This window comes from Onychostruthus taczanowskii, unplaced genomic scaffold, assembly GCF_017590055.1.
Source record: "Onychostruthus taczanowskii isolate IOZ18803 unplaced genomic scaffold, ASM1759005v1 scaffold19, whole genome shotgun sequence".
NCBI lineage: Eukaryota > Metazoa > Chordata > Aves > Passeriformes > Passeridae > Onychostruthus > Onychostruthus taczanowskii.
In genome coordinates this window covers 13,225,521-13,242,440 of record NW_024499128.1, presented here as the reverse complement: position 1 = coordinate 13,242,440, position 16,920 = coordinate 13,225,521, and the positions used below count along the sequence as shown (strand labels likewise).

The following is a 16,920-nucleotide window of genomic DNA, read 5'->3' as shown; positions in this document are numbered from 1 at the left end:
GCCGCCGGGACACCGCCCCCCGCCCGCTCCGACCGGCCGGTACCGGGGGGACGGCGGCCGGCACCGGGGGGACGGGGACCGGGACGGGAAAGCCACCCCGGGGTGCCAGCACTGGGCGGGGACCGTGAGTGCCCCGGGAAGCCCACCCCGGGGTGCTGGGATCGGGACTGCCCCGGGAGAAAGGGAGAGAGACCCTGCAAGAAAACCCGGACTGGGCGGGGGGATCCCAGCGCTGGGTGCCGGGACCGAGCGGGGACCGGGGGACCGAGACCGCCCCGGGGACCACCGGGATTCTGGGAGCGGAGCGGGACTGTCCTGGGACACGGACAGGGTGGAAACCCCCTCGAAGTGCCAGTGCCGCCCCAGGGACAGTCACCCACCCGCGCCAGCCCCCGGCACGGGGCCGCTCGGTTCCCTGAGTCCCCCCAGCTCGGTGCCTGAGCTGCTGCACCGGTACCGGGCACCGCTGGCACTGGGACGAGGGGCTGGGGGCACACACCCACACAGCGGACCCCAGGCAGGGCACAGCGCCTGCCCAGGCTGGCACGGAGCTGTCCCTGCCCCGGCAAGCCGGAGTTTATCCCTGCGCAGCAGCTGGTTCAGCCTGAGCGTCCCTCGTGCCCACAAGGCACTCCTGCACCATTCCCAGCAGTTAACCCCCCTGCCCTCTCCCTCTCGGCTGTCTCCTCATCTCCCTGAAACATCCCCCAGCCGGTTGGATGAGCCCATGACTCACGCGACCTTTCCAGCAAGCCCTAGAACACACTTACCTCTGGAATTCACGCTCCTGTGAGGGCCACGCTGAGACGGGAAAGCGACTGATTTACACGGTGCCGTGTGCTTCCCAGCCCTCATCTGCATGCACTCACATGGAAATACTAGTTATTTACTCCAAAAAGGCAAACAGAGAATTATGAAGGTACTGAGAAATTAAGAATGCGAGAATTAAGTGGCTCCTCGACCTGCAATCACGGTTTGTGCGGCTCCCCAGGCAGGGCACGCTGATTGCTGCCCCGCCGCGTCCCTCCCCAGCTTCCCGCTGGCTCCTGGCTGTGGATCACCCTGCTTCATTCCCTGCTTCCCCACGGGCCCCGTGCCTGGTTCCCAGCTCAGGCTGGAGGCGGTGCAGCTCTGCCCAGGCTCTCTGGGCGCACAGCACCAGCTCCTGCTCCCCGGCGCTTCCATCTGCAGAGTGGCAGAGCTGGCAGCTGGGAGGGGACACAGCCCTCTGAGGAGTGCCAGCATGGGGAAACAGGGGCTGGGGTCAGCAGCAGCCACCCACCCCCCCTGCATCTTCTGGGCATTTTTTGGGGAGGGGTTGTCGCTTCTCAGTTTTGGGGAGTGGCACTGGCAGAGGCACACGTCGGTTCCCAGGTCACACCTTGGTGTCACAGACTGGACACCGGGGTGAGCCCTGGGCTCAGAATCACAGAACCCAAGATGGTTTGGGCTGGAAGGAATCCTAAAGCCCACCCAGTGCCACCCCTGCCATGGCAGGGACACCTCCCACTGTCCCAGGCTGCTCCAAGCCCTGTCCAGCCTGGCCTTGGGCACTGCCAGGGATCCAGGGGCAGCCACAGCTGCTCTGGGCACCCTGTGCCACCCTCCCAGGGAAGAATTTCCTCCTGATATCCAACATGAATCACTCTTTTAATTTGTAACCATTCCCTCTTGTCCTGTCACTGCCAGCCTGTGCACGAAGTTCCTCTTCGTGGTTTTCCCAAGCCCCTGAGCAATCCCGTGGGCACCAGGCAGGTGGCTCAGGGCACGGCACAGGGAAAGGCCAGGCTCTGTGGGACACCTGCCCGGTGGCAGCCCTGCTCCTGGCAGCCCTGCCGCCCCTGCCCGGCCCCGTCAGCAGCGCCTGACGGCAGCGCCCTGCCCGGCCCCCGGCTGCGCAGAGGCAGCAAAGATATCTCCCTCCCACAGCTGAGGGGCTGCAAATTGCGTTGTGAGTGGGGGATTTTGCAGCCTTAATTGTGTTATTTTAACACAGCGTGTGTAGGTGTGAGCGGAGTGCACATGTACCGTTTCCTAGGCTTTGAACAAAGCGAGCTCAAACAGAAGCAAAGTCCGTGTCAGATCGTGTTGGCCCCTGTGGGGCTGGAGGTGGGGACACCCCTGCACCCCTCTCACTGCTCCATGAATGGGGTGTCAGCTCCAGGAGCGAGCTGGGAGCTCTGGCCTTCCCAGGGGTTCGCTAAACTTTGGGACCAATGAGAATTTGGTGACCTTGGTATCCTGCTCTGCAACTCAAACTGCAGGGTGACAGCCTGGCACCCTGACCAGGGCAGCCTGGGCTCCTCCAGCTCCAGCTCCAGCTCCATCTCCAGCTCCAGCTCCAGCTCCTGTTCCCTGCCCTGTCCATCATCATCCTCCTGCTCCTGGACCTGGACCCTATCATGCTAGGCAAATTAGAAACAAATTGAAAAATCCAGCCCACGCTGCAAAGATTGTACAACTCTTGCAAGAAAAAAGCTGTCCTCGCAGGCAAAAATGTCCTAACCCGAGATCAGTTAGGCTTTGTCCTCCCAAATCCAGCCATGAAAGCTCTGCTGCATTTAAATTGGCAAAGTGACAGGAAGTAAGTAGTCAGAATAATCCCTAGCTGGATTAGGTTTTTCCTTGAAGGAAGAGAGGCTGAGACAAGGCGAGTTTGGGTCATTAGCCATGCAGGGAGAGGCTCCAGCCCTGCCCAGCCTTCACTTCATTCTCCTGCTCCTGGGGGCTGCGAGGGGATAAGGACTCCAGAGCCTTGGGCACATGTGTTCATCCTTCCCCACTCCTACGAGGGGATTATTTATATCTGCACCACTTTGGGAGCGCTGGCTGCAATCCCCTGGCTCCAGCAGGACTCCAGTGGTGAGGCTGGGCTGTCCCTGTGCCATGAGCTGCCAGGGGTGCCAGCCGTGCCAGCCGTGCCACGCTGCAGGGCCATGGCACGAGCTGGCTCGGTGCAAGCTGGTGCAATTCCCCACCAGCTCTGCTCTCCCTGCTGGATTTCCGACAGTTGAGTAGCAATAAAAATAGCAGGGGAGGAACAGAATCCATTCTGATTAAGCCTCTTTATTCTTAGAGATGCTGGGGGAGCAGGGGTGGCCGTGTGTGGGCCAGCACCACGCATCTTCCGGGCCTGGGCGACCACTCTGGCAGCAGCTGGTGCCCAGATCCGGGGGATTTGCCCACACTTGTGACATTTCTCCAGCATTTCCCCCCCCTGTGCTGACACTGACTCCCTGCCAGGGGGTGCAGCCAGGTGGGGCTCAGTCCCTTCTCCCAGGGAACAAGGGACAGGACAAGGGGAAACAGCCTCGACTTGCACCAAGGGAGGCTTAAACTGGATATTTGGGAAAATTTCTTCACTGGAAGGGTTGCCAAGTAGTAGAGCCCCCAGAGCTGGGGGGATTTAAAAGCCGTGCAGGTGTGGCACGCGGGGTCAGGGGGCAGTGGTGGCCCTGGCAGTGCTGCAGGAGAGGCTGAACACGATGGGCTCAGAGAGCGCTTCCAAGCTGAGTGGTTCCATGATCCTTTGGCTCCCTGGGCAGACAAAACAAGCAGGGGAGATGGAAAGGGATGGAACAGCACCACGGCAGTGCCCCAGGGCTCCCACAGCCGTTCCATGGCCAGCAGCTCCCGTCTTCCCAAAGAAAATCCTTCCCCAAGGTCAGACAAAGAGCAGCCTGCACGTGGAGCGTGTCTGCACGGGATGGGTGGAAGGATGGACAGGGATCAAAGGCATCTGTGGGCAGAGGTAGCCCAGAAGCAATAAAAGAACAAATAGCAGAAGATTAAACCCATTCTGTAGTCAGGTCCAGCCGGACCACGCTGAGCCACGAGGAAAGGTTCACTGCCGCTCCAGCCTGCCACAATTTAATTGATTTGATTTAAATCCTTTGAAGAAGAACTGGATAAGGAATAATGAGGCAAACAGGATTGTAATGCAAATGAAAGAGATGAAAGATGGCTTCAGGGAGACGCTCTTGAAGGTCAGCGCCGGGCGCAGAGCTGCTCCTGGTCACTCAGCCCAGCATGAGCGAGGCTGCTCTCCCCGGACGCCCCGATGGACGGAGGGACGGATCAGGAGGCAGCTCCGGGCAGATGCTCCCTGCCAGCCCCGGGGAGGGCTCACCTGGCTGGCCCGGGGACCGGCTCCTGCCGCCCGTGCCACGCTGGGTGAGCACACTTCCTAATCGGGCTTCTCCAGATACTCCAATGGAGGCTCCAGCTTCAGAATTAATTAACTTCACTATCAAAAGCTGAGTCATTTGTCACAATGGTTTTGTCATTAGCTCCCATAATTAAGGAAAGTGTCACAAAACCAAATGTTTCACTTACACAAGCCAGGAGAGGCAAAGCTCAGGAGCGTTCCAAGGAGCTGGGAACGGGCACGGCAGCGAGCCTGGGGAGGGGCTCAGCCAGGAGCCCAAAGCCCTGTCCTGGGCCGGGGGCTGGGGCTCGGGGGCACCCCCAGGGCTGCCCAGCCCGGAGGAGATGCCAGGGGGTGCCCGCAGCGCCAGGGCTGGCTGAGCCGGGCAGATTTCCCTCCCCCGGGAGAATTGGGGTGTCCCTGGTGACCGCCAGCCGCAGGGGGGGCAGAGACGAGGACACTGCTGAAAGCCTCGCTAACGCCCCCAAGAGAGGGGGAAAGCCCCTCCCGAACCTCGCCCGGGGCACACGGGCACCGGCGGAGCTCTCGATGGACAGGGGCAGGGACGGGCAGGCTCCGCCGGGGCTCCAGGGGCTGGGGGTGCGCTGGGCCAGGAGCCCCCGCAGCCCCCGGGGGAGCCCAGGGGGTCCCGACCCCGCCCGTGCCCCAGCCCCGCACGGCTCCAGAGGCTGCTGGGGGGCTCCGGCAGCTTTCAGTAACTCGTCAGCGAGTAATTAACTGATAATCAACCCCCCGTGCCCTCCCCACGTCCCGTGCCCCTTTCAGCGCTGTCACCTCCCTGGCACCTGCGCTGGGCCAGCTGCTCTCGCAGATTTTTGACCACTTGCCAGAACCTTCCCCACATTTCCTGCCGTGCCAGAACCTTCCCCACATTTCCTGCTGTGCCAGAACCCTCCCCGCATTTCCTGCCTTGCCAGAACCTTCCCAGCATTTCCTGCTGTGCCAGAACCTTCCCTGCATTTCCTGCTGTGCCAGACCCTTCCTGGCATTTCCTGCTGTGCCAGAACCTTCCCTGCATTTCCTGCTGTACCAGACCCTTCCCCGCATTTCCTGCTGTACCAGACCCTTCCTGGCATTTCCTGCCGTGCCAGGATTCAGTGCGGCCCCTCCGGGGGACCCCGGCCCCCAGGACACCCCCACCCCACAGACCCCGGCTTGTCCCCGGTCTCGTGGGCAAAGGAAGCCAAGCTCTCAGGGTTTCTTTAAAATTAAATGTTTTATTTTTTCATACATGCAGCAAATTGAATCAAGAGTATATGCCCATCTAAAAGGAGGTCTTCATGAGAACCGTTTGACAACACACAGCAGGTAGTCTAGGATGTAGAAAAGTCATCAAATACTTGCAGGTGAAATCAAATTCACAAACACAAACTCTTCAACAATAAACATTTTCTCTTTTTTTTTTTTTTTTTAAATTTTTAAATTTTTTTTCCCTCCTTGTTTTAATTGCCACTTTGAATGTGATCAGAAATAAACAGCTCAGGTGACAGTCCCATGCATGGAGCCAGAGGCCATGGTCACACAGCCCCCCCGCTCCTGCCACAGCAGAGCAGCCCCAGCGCTGGCAGTGGGAGCAGCTCTCACCCTCCAGGTGCAATCCCAGCCCTGGGGACAGCGGGATCCTCGTGTCCTGTGCTCCAGCCCTCGGCTCCTCCCTGGGCTCACAGCTCTGGGATCCAAGCACCAGAGCACAGCGACTGCCCTGCACTCATCCCGATCAGCTCCACGGGCTGGCCCCTGCACAAACCCCCATTTATTGCTGAAATGGACTCAGCTGATCGATGGCTCCTCTGCTGATGGCTCTGGTGACCCGGAGGCTGCTCGGGGACACGGGCACGGCAGCAGCTCCCAGCCAGAAGGAGTGGAGCTGCACCGGGGGCAGGGCAGCAGCCAAGGGCTCAGCACAGCCCAGGGACAACTGTGGGGTCACCCTGCCCCAGGGAAACCAGCTGAGAGCCTGAGCCCACTTACCTGCAGCACTGGGATGGAATCCACGGGGGACAGAGCCAGGATGTGCCATCCTGTGCGTGTCCTGCCAACTCAGCCCCTCCTCTGCCCTCCTGCGTCCCCCTCTGCCACAGGGCACCCCTGCCAGTCCCACTGAACGCAGGTGGGACACCAGAGCTGAGCTCCCCTCCCCTGCATCCCCAGCAGCTCCAGCCTGGGATTTCTTGGGCTTTCCCCACAGCCCTGTGGGGCACCTGGGGGCCTGGGCACCTGGGCTCTCTGAGGAGCTCTGAGCATCCTCCCAAGGCTCTGCTCTCCCCACCCAACAGTGAGGATTAAATCATCAAATGACACGAACAGTGACTGAACCCCTGCCACTCTGCCCTTCCCTGGAGGAGTCCACACAGATCTGAGTGTGTGTGCAGGGCCAGGCACTTCCCACTGTGCGTCCCTGCACAGAAGAGACAGGACATTTGGAAGGAGTCTTGAAACAAGAGTTTGGCAAGCAGCAGAACGGACAGCATCAGGAACACTCAAGGTATGAGTCCTGAGAGGACCTGGCACGGGCCAAGCTCGCCCTGGAGCGTGGATCTCAACCCCAAACTGCCTCCAAAGCTGCCTGGTGCCACATCCCAGCTGCCCTGCAGGTTCCTCTGAGGCCACCGGCGTGCTCAGCGCCCAGCAGCCCCCGCTCCATGCACAAGTGTCACCCCAACACAGACACACAAGCTCCAAACAGAAAAGGTGTGACTCCCCCCGCAGCAGCTCCTGCACCGTGCCCACGGCCCCGGGGTGCCCCTCAGCCCCCAGACCCCCCAGAGCACTCTGGGCAGAGCTGGGAGCGCCTGCAGAGCCAAAGATACGGAAATGAAAAACATTCACCACTGAAGGAATACAAATTCTGCAGCAACGGTTGGGAGGTCACAGGAACGCACATGCTCTGACGTCAGCTGTGGTCTGCAGAGGATGGCCGATGGCTTTGGGACGTGCCAGGCCCCCACCAGCCACAGCCCCCCACCCCTGGGCCTCGCCTGCTGCAGAGCCCCTCGTCAACCCCTCCTGGATCTGGCACAATTTGCAGTTTTTCTGGGTTTGGTTTGGGTTCCTCCAGCCCAGGGCACGACCCGAGGCCACGGGCTCAGCTCTCACCCCAGCAGGCACAGGACAGTGCCCGTGGCTGGGTGACAGGGAGGGGACACTCATCCCCTGACAGCGCCTTAGCTGCTGGCAGCCTCTAGTTCTCAAGGAATCGTTAAAAGAAAAAAATAATTTCCAAAGGTAGAGTTTCGTGTTTATAAAAGATCTACGAACTAGAATTTCCTCTATGACTGATAAAACCCCCCCATTTCCCTGGGGCCTGGAGGAATGGCTGCATCCAGCAGAAGCAGTGCTGGCTCAGAAAACACAGCTGGGGTTCTGCAAACCACCCTGGGCTGTGACGGGAACGGGGTGACAGGGCCTGGGGGATGCTCACCTGGGGCTCAGCCTCTGCCAACCCAGCGGTCAGCCAGGGTCAGCCAGCAACGGGCAGTGCCTGCCTGCTCCTGCCCTCCTCTGCCTGCTCCTGCCCTCCTCTCCCTGCTCCTGCCTCTTCCTACCCTCCTCTACCTGTTCCTGTCCTCTTCTCCCTGTTCCTGTCCTCTTCTCCCTATTCCTGCCTGTTCCTGCCCTCTTCTCCCTGCTCCTGTCCCCCTCTGCCTGCTCCTGCCTGTTCCTGCCCTTATCTCCCTGCTCCTGCCCGTTCCTGCCTGCTCCTGCCCTCCTCTCCCTGCTCCTGCCTCTTCCTACTCTTCTCTACCTGTTCCTGCCTGTTCCTGCCCTCTTCTCCCTGTTCCTGCCTGTTCCTGTCTGCTCCTGCCTACCTCTCCCTGCTCCTGCCTACTCCTGCCTTCTTCTCCCTGTTCCTGCTTGCTCCTGCCCCATCTGCCTGTTCCTGCCCTCCTCTGCCTGTTCCTGCCCTCTTCTCCCTGCTCCTGCCCTCTTCTCCCTGTTCCTGCCCTCCTCTGCCTGTTCCTGCCCTCCTCTGCCTGTTCCTGCCCCCCTCTGCCTGTTCCTGCCCTCTTCTCCCTGCTCCTGCCCTCCTCTGCCTGTTCCTGCCCTCCTCTGCCTGTTCCTGCCCTCCTCTCCCTGCCCCTGCCCTCCTCTGCCTGCTCCTGCCCCCACTGCCTGTTCTTGCCCTCCTCTGCCTGTTCCTGCCCCTCTCTCCCTGCCCCTGCCCTTCTCTCCCTGCCCCTGCCCTTCTCTCCTGCCCCTGCCCATCTCTCCTGCCCCTACCCCCTCCTCCCCGCTGTCCTCTCCTGCCCTCACCTGCCCACCCATGTCCCCTCCTTCCTGTCCTTGCTCCCTCCTTCGTGCTCCTGCCTGCCCCTGCCCTCCCGCACGCCATGGCTCTGCCTCACAAGCAGCTGCTGGAATTGTCTCTTCTCACTCAGAATTTAAAAAAAAATTATTACTGACTGAAACCCCCAGGAATTTGGTGGAAATCAGGGAAATCAAGATGTCTGTGAAATCCATGGGTTTGGAGCCTGAAAGAGAATAGCAGAGGGTGGAAAGTAGAAAAGTTTCCATTATAAATAGCCCTCAGTGCAGCCCTTTGGTCTTGGGCGTGTTTTCAGTTGGTAAATTGTAAACCAAGAATATAAATGTGGTTTGTTTTGGTAGAATATTAATATCCTTTACAGAGCTGTTACATCTCAACAGTGTCTGTGAAAGATTTATGCGAGTGCTGACAGAGCGTATCAAAACTGCAAACTGTTCCAGATGTTACAAAAACCCCCCACCTTTCGCTTAGAAAAAGGTTTGCTCTGATTTACAAGAACCATGGGAGCGGTCGGGAGTCGCAATGCCCGAGGCAGGGAGGGGATGGCGGGAGCCGGGCTGACCCTATGGACAATGCATTGGGAAAGAGAGGTCTAGAAGCAGATTTTTCCACACTGATCAAATATATCCATGTCTTGAACAAAAGGCTCCTCTAAGACAAGCTCACACTCATCGCAAGCTTCAGCACAACGCTTTAAGCGATCAACCATGCTCAGCATTCCACAGCAACGCTTTGGGACTAGCTGGGTCACTGGGATCTCAGCGTCCCACTGCGAAAATTACAGAGACCGTAGCAGTTTGGTATATTTCTGTTTAAAAACTCTATTAGTCACCACCAACTATAGTTCCTAGAAGTATCACTGACCGGTAACTGGCACCCCGGACACCTCCGGCTAGGGAAACCAAGCTAGCGAGTGGCACGGACACGGAGAGGCTCCGGGGAGAAGCGGTCGGCGTGTTTGGCGGGAGGGGATGTGTGTCTGCACTGCTAATCCCGGAAGACTAGTGTCCTATGTACAGGGCCACCTGGCGTGGGACAGCGAGGACAGGGCTGCGCCGCGACTACACGTTAATGACAAACTCGGGGTTAGTGTAGGAGAATCCAGCAAACTCGTTCTGGTCCAAGTTCATGATGAAGAGTTTGTCCGTGGGCGTCAGCTCCACCGGCTGCCGGGTGAACTCTTTGTCGAAGTTGGAAGTGTCGCGTTTGTCCTTCTGCGAAACGGAAAGCACAGGGTTAAACTGGGGAAGGAGCGAGGCGCCAGAGGTGACAGCACCAGAGGTGACAGCACCCGAGGGCATGGCCGGGGGGAGCCACACTGTCCCCAGAGAGCTGTGCTGTCCCCAGGGAGCTGCATTGTCCCCAAGGGAGCTGCACTGTCCCCAAGGGAGCTGCACTGTCCCCAGGGAGCTATGCTGTCCCCAGGGAGCTGTGCTGTCCCAGAGAGCTGTGCTGTCCCCAGGGAGCTGTGCTGTCCCCAAGGGAGCTGTGCTGTCCCCAGGGAGCTGTGCTGTCTCCAGAGAGCTGTGCTGTCCCCAGGGAGCTGTGCTGTCCCCAGGGAGCTGTGCTGTCCCTATGGGAGCTGTGCTGTCCCCAGAGAGCTGTGCTGTCCCCAGGTAGCTGTGCTGTCCCCAGAGAGCTGTGCTGTCCCTATGGGAGCTGTGCTGTCCCCATGGGAGCTGCACTGTCCCCAAGGGAGCTGCGCTGTCCCCAAGGGATCTGTGCTGTCCCCAGGGAGCTGTGCTGTCCCCAGGGAGCTGCACTGTCCCCAGGGAGCTGTGCTGTCCCAGCACTCCACACTGCTTTCTCAAGCTGCCACCGAGCAGGAAGTCACAGCCCTGCAGAACAGAAGCAGCCCCACACCACCAGCAGGAAGAGGAGAGCACCAGTTTAACACGCCTGAGACACACGAGCAGGACACAGAGGGACAGGTGAGAGCCGTGTTGGGGAGGGAGCATCCCTCCTGTCCTGTTTGCTGTGGGAGAGAGAGAGAGCACGGAGCAGTTCTCAGCATGCAGAACCCGCACTGCAACCAGAGCTCAGCACTGCACAGGAGGAAGGAGCCTGGAGGAAGCAACATGCCTCGAAATGGCAGCAACAGTCACTACCATGTCAAAATTTGCACAAAATAATCAGCTGTAAGAGCTCTTTCTGCTTTAAGCTTGATTTTTGAATGATGCCGTGATACGGTGTTAACCAACACTGGTTCATTGATGGAGGATGTGATTTGCTCCAGGGTTGTACAGAGAGAAAACACACAGCACTTCAAAACCTCTGAGAAGGAAAATTCCACATATGCAACATTTTCTCCTTGCAATTTCTTAAGGAGAACAACTTTGCAGCTACACCCAAGCCAAAAAAGGGAAAAAAAGGACGTTAGTGTCAGGATTAGCTCCGGGAACCTGCGATCAGCACTGCGGAGCCAGCGCCGGGAGCGCGTGGGCTGCTCTTCTAAACCCTGCAGATCAGAGAGCGCCTGGCTCAGGGTGTCCTGCTGGGGAGGTGACAGAGCCACGGCTGCAGGGGTGACTGAGCACTGAAGGGACAGCACAGGCACCCCCGGTCCTTCACCCACAGTGACTGGCAGTGGAGGGACACTGGCAGCCGGGAACTGGCTCTGCTCTGCCTCGTTACTAAAGCCAACAGGGACAAAAGGCTTCTGCACCCCTTCTTCCATGTCCCCCATACAGGAGAGACCCCAGATCCCTGCTGCAGGTGACCTTCCCCTGCCAGCCTTGCAGAAACCTGTATTTGTTTTCCATTTTTCCCAGACTTTGCCTTTGAAGTGTGGCCCCACCATGCCAGGTCCTCGCTGGGCTCTGCTGCACCAGGATTTCCAAGCCTGGATTAATCTGCCAGCTTGAACTGAGGAAAGTAACTGTGGGGGGTCTGCAGGTCCTGCACCCCATCCCACCCCTCTGGCTGAGCTCCCACTGCTGTCCTGGGGAAGGACCTGGCAGGACAGGGGCTGTGTCCTCCCTGCAGCCCCTCCTGGCCCAATGGGACACTGGGGCACCTTCATGCCTCGAGCAGGAGCACGGCCAGGACACAGAGCCAGGTCTTCCTGCCAGCCTGGACAGGCCAGGAGCAGCACACCAATCCAGCTGCAGCTGGACTGAGCCCTGGGAGATGAGCCAGCAGTGCCTCAGGACCTCGGGGATGCTTGGAGATTCCACTTGCCACAGCAGACATCCCATCAGGATGGCTTTAGCCTTGGGGAGGAAGATCAGGAAAAGCCAAGGATGATGGAGCAGAGACGAGGTGGGAAGAAAACAGGTCTGGATGGAGCTCAAGGAGAGAGGAGAAGCAGAAGAGGCAGACGTGGCTGTGCTGGCTGTGCTGTCAGGCTGTGGGCACACGGTGACGCTCCCCAGGGCACCAGGGTCCCTCCAGGGCCCCTCTCTCCAGCACAGAGAAGGAAGGAGATGTGGATTTGGGGGCACAGAGCAGGAGCAGGGAGCGCAGACAGGGTGAAGGGATCAACTTCAGGTGCAGAGTTCTGCAGGCAAAGGGTGAAGCAGTCGGAATGTGAGGACAAGCCCACCTCGACGGCAGCAGGGTCCCCAGGGAGGTCCCTGGCTGAGCGGCCGTGGCTGTGCTCGGGGTCTCTCTGTGGAAAGTGGCCCCAGGTCCTGGCGGGTTCTGAGATGACCAGGTGGTTCCTGAAGGCCACATCCATCCAAACCAACGTGGGCCAGGACAGCTCCGTCCTGCCAAGCCAGGAGCTTCTCCTGAGCAGGAAGGCTTTGGGAGGCTGCAAAGGGAATGACACATCCACATGTGACTGCTGCAGGTTGGTCCCCGGCCCTCGGGAGTGCTCAGCCTGGGAGCCCTGGAGTGGGAAAAACCTGCTGCTGCTGCTTTTTGGCAGCAGAAAGCTCTGGGAGAGGCTGCGATGTGCCCGGGAGGGGGCTCAGGGCGGCCTCTCCCCTGCACTGCCCCCTCCAGCAGCCCCCACTCCCTGGGGCCTCGGCTGGAGCTGAGCAACGTGCGGGTTGCTGGAGCCTTACCTTGAATCCTGCCTGAACTGGCGGCAATTTGGCCTCTGTCAAGATGATGAACAATGCGGGAGCAGGCAGGGAATGGCTGCTGGCTCCCAGGGAGAGAGGGGAGCGCAGGGGACAATCAGGGCAGAAAGGGCCTCCAGCCGTGGGGGAACTGACTCCGGGAGGCGGCGAGGAGCACAGAGAGGAGCACGGCGAGGAGCACGGCGGGGTGGTGTGGCGGTGTCACGGTGTGGCGGTGTCACAGTGCGGCGGTGGCATGGCGTGGCGGTGGCACGGCCTGGCAGCGTCACGGTGTCACGGTGTCACGGTGTCACGGTGGCACGGTGCGGCTGTGTTGTGGTGTGGCGGTGGCACAGCCTGGCGGTGTCACAGTGTGGTGGTGGCACGGCGTGGCAGTCGCACGGTGTGGCGGTGTCACGGTGCGGCTGTGTTGCGGTGTGGCAGTGTCACAGTGCGGCGGTGGCACGGCCTGGCGGTGTCACAGTGTGGCGGTGTCACAGTGCGGTGGTGGCACGGCCTGGCGGTGTCACAGTGTGGCGGTGTCACGGTGCGGCGGTGTCACGGTGTGGCGGTGGCACGGCCTGGTGGTGTCATGGTGTGGTGGTGTCACGGCCTGGCGGTGTCACGGTGTGGTGGTGGCACAGTGTGGCGGTGTCACGGCGTGGCACGCAGCCGGGGTCCCACAGCCCGTGGCACTGTGCCCAGGTACGGCTGGCCCGGAGCAGCATTCGGCGTGGCGGTGTCACGGTGTGGCGGTGTCACAGTGCGGTGGTGTCACAGTGTGGCGGTGTCACGGCGTGGCACGCAGCCGGGGTTCCACAGCCCGTGGCACTGTGCCCAGGTACGGCTGGCCCGGAGCAGCAATTCCTGCCTGGCCGCAGGGATGGGGACCCTCCCTGCGCTGCCACGGAGCCCCCTCCCCAGGGCACAGCTGCAGCGCTGCCGGGAGCAGCTCCGCCGATGCTCGGGACCTCTCGGAACGACCTCGCAGCGTCTGGAACTCGGCAGAAGCGCATTCCCAGAGGCAGGAGGGAGGTTGACAGGAGCCCGCAGTCCCTCTTCAGCTGGAAGTGCCAACCGCTCCCAAGAAGCGCTCCCGGGAGAGCGGGCAGGGCTGGGGGAGCCACGCCGGGCTCCGCAGCCCGGGGAGTGCGGGGCGATGCCGCCGCGGCTCTGCTCGGCTCTGCCGGGGCTGGGCAGCGCTGGGCCGGGCTCTGCCGTGTGCTGACCCTGGAGCGTCATCCCTGCCGTGTCCTGAGCCCGGAGCATCCTTCCTGCCGGGCTCTGCCGTGTCCTGACACCGCAGCATCCTTCCTGCCGTGTGCTGACCCTGGAGCATCATCCCTGCCGTGTCCTGACACCGCAGCATCCTTCCTGCCGTGTCCTGAGCCCGGAGCATCATCCCTGCCGTGTCCTGACACCGCAGCATCCTTCCTGCCGTGTCCTGACCCCGGAGCGTCATCCCTGCCGTGTCCTGAGCCCGGAGCATCCTTCCTGCCGTGTCCTGAGCCAGGAGCGTCATCCCTGCCGTGTCCTGACACCGCAGCATCCTTCCTGCCGTGTGCGGACCCCGGAGCATCCTTCCTGCCGTGTCCTGAGCCCGGAGCATCCTTCCTGCCGTGTCCTCTCCCCGGACCGTGGGCGCTGCTGCAGGAGGCTGCGGGCAATCGCTCCCTCCCGGATGATGCTTCCCGTACATCCCACCTCGGATTTTTTGGGACAAACGCAGGGATTGAGCCACCGAGGCAACGTCCCCCAGCAGCCGGGGCAGCTTCCAGCCCCGGCTGTCGGCAGGAATCACCCGGCTGAACTGCGGAACTCAATATTGCCAAACACATGCAGGTTTCTGGGGCGGGTTTTCTCACTTTTTATTTTATAATTGGTATCAGAAAAAAAATTAATTGGCACATTACAAATCAAGCAGATTGATAGAATGACAGCCCACGAAATCTGCAAGGGTATAAAAGGAAGCAGTGTGATTGTTGTCCTTCCAAGAGAAATTCACCTTTCCTGAAATGTCTCCTTTGATGCCAAAAACAAAACTCGGGCCATTTTTAAGGACAGAAGTACCCGTTGAAAGAAGCTTCAAGCTTCTTTACACGCCTCATATCAGAATTCACAATACTGGTCAGAGTTAAGTACCTCCCGTTTGGGTCAATACCATTTTTGACACATTTAAAGCACAGGTAACAAACTCCACCAATGACTTTGGCATTTGGAAAGAAGAAAAAGCTTTGCTACGGAATGGATGTCGGTGGTGTTTACTAGGATGACCATGGATTCAAAGGCAGCTCTTCCAAATTTCCCGTTTACCAGGGGATGTTTGCTTTGATTTTAAAAAATGCTACTTAGAAACTGCACAAATCAGGAGAAATCTTTGCCAACGGCAGCTCTGCCTGCCCGAATAACTTATCCCACTGCTGGGGACCCAGCCAGCCCACGGCATCTGTGCAGGAAGGGGAGCTGTTGTGGGGCTGGACACACAGCAGGACACGGCCAGGAAAGGAGCCAGAGCCAGCACCTCGGCTCTCCTGAGCTTCAGGGACGAGAGAGACTCTGGGGAACGGTTTCATTAAAAACACTTACTTGCCACTAAGGCTAAGAAGGCTAAATATTAAATTTTCATGATTATTTAAAACACTAGAAAAAGGAAAGAGCAGGAATTAAAGCACATGATGAAGGCATTTCTCCCAGTTGTCACCGCATCTCTGTTTTCATTCTGTCACCCACTGAGCTGTTCCCATTTTCTCCAAACAAAACGTTACAAAAGCCATTTGCAGCATTTCTCGCACATCACTCCCCTCCAGCGACACCCCAAATAACAGGAAGACACTTGAAATATGGTCACTCTAGTAAGGAGCTAAAGCAAGCCCATGGATGCAGTTTTGCAGTGGAATGTGTCACCACAACAGCAGCCGGGAGCGGGTGACAGACGCAGGGATGGGATCTGCACAGCGGCTTAGCTCTTGGCTTGAGGCTTAAAAAACTCAGAGTTAACAAAGGAAAATCCTTCGAATTCTGACTGGTCAATGTTCCCGACGACTTCCTGGTCGGGAGGTGTGAGCACGGGCGGGTGGCGGGTGAAAAACCGGTCGAAGTTTTCAGCATTGCGTCCGCACTACGGGAGGAGAAAAGAACCGGTGGGTGGGGCGGGAAGCGTGGCACGGGAAAAGGGGCACAGCACACCGGGTTATTCACGAGGGCACGGCACGGCACGGCACGGCACGGCACGGCCGGGGCCAGCAATCGCCGCTGTGCCACGGAGGGCAGCGGGAGTGAGATGGGCTGGCACTGCTGGCACTGCTGCTGCCCACACACAGCGTGGGCATCCCCCTGCCCAGGAGGTTTCCACCGTGGCTGGGCTGCTCAGAGGCTTCCTCCTGCTGCAGGAGAGGAAAGGAGAGGATCCATCCCTGGCAGTGCCCAAGGCCAGGCTTGGAGCAGCCTGGCACAGTGGTGGGTGTCCCTGCCATGGCAGCGTGGCACTGGGTGGGATTTAAGGTCCCTTCCACCCCAAACCAGTCTGGGATTCCATGGTTCAGATTCCCAGGGCTGCCCCTTCCCTACAGTCCAGTCACACCACAGTGCTCCACAGCCTCACGGTCCCCAGTGGTGCCAAAACCTGATTTAATTTCCTTAGCAATCAAAACAAGGGTGCTGCAGCTTCCCAGGCTGCAAACCCTCATTTAAGGGAATAGCAGCAGCAGCAGCTGGCATCAGGTGGATGCCAGGTGACTGCACAGCCACAGACCAGGCTCCATCCCTGCCTGTCACCCACACGTCACACCCCACGGCTGGCACTGTGCTCCAAGGGCTGGCCACTGTCCCTTTGTCACACACACAGCCAGGCTCTGCAGGCTCTCAGAGGGCTGCCCAGGCAGCACCCCCCAGTCCCCAGGCAGCACCCCCCAGTCCCCCAGGCCCCTCTCCCACTGCCCCAGGGGGAGCACACGCTCCAAGCACTGCCACGATTTTTCCTGGGCATTTAACTTTCATTTGTTAAGTAAACAGATTTGCATTTTTAATAAACATCAGACTAAATGCAATAAAATATTAATGAGAAATACATGCAGAAGTCAATGTTTCCCAATTCCTTCCTCTGCTCAGAGCTTTCAGGGAGGACAACATGAATATCCATCAGCCTCTGACGGGCTGCTACTTTGGCAGCTCTTGTATGTCCTTACAGCACCAAGTGAGACACTTGCTGTCCTCAAAACCCTAAACAAAGCCCAAGGGACAAAGTCTGAGTGGATTTACCCCCAGCTCCAGCCCCTCAGGGTGGGCACCGTGGTAAGGCCAGGTCTTTACATTTCTAGTCTGGCTTGGTTAAGCTGCTGCTGCCCAAGGGCTGAGCTCGGCAGGGCTGGGCTCCTGCTCCCCTGGGCACTGCAGCAGCCAGGGCAGGGATCAGCCCGGCCTGAGCCCTGAGCAGAGGATGTGTGAGATGTCTGCTGGGTCAGCCACAGCCCAACGCCTTC

General features: G+C 59.3%; 1 protein-coding gene across 2 annotated transcripts in view; it reads right to left on the bottom strand.

Moving 5' to 3' along the window:
* Positions 1-8,815: 8,815 nt before the first annotated feature.
* PRKCB (protein kinase C beta) overlaps positions 8,816-16,920 on the bottom strand; it is a 91,284-nt gene continuing 83,179 nt past the window's right edge. Inside the window, exon 17 of one of the 2 annotated variants that reach the window (XM_041401815.1) lies at positions 8,816-9,649. In XM_041401815.1, coding sequence (XP_041257749.1) covers positions 9,497-9,649 — 153 coding nt within the window. In that variant the 3' untranslated portion in view covers positions 8,816-9,496. Of the gene's footprint in view, positions 9,650-14,300; positions 15,561-16,920 lie in introns of those variants that run through there. The other variant, XM_041401814.1, reaches the window with a different exon arrangement.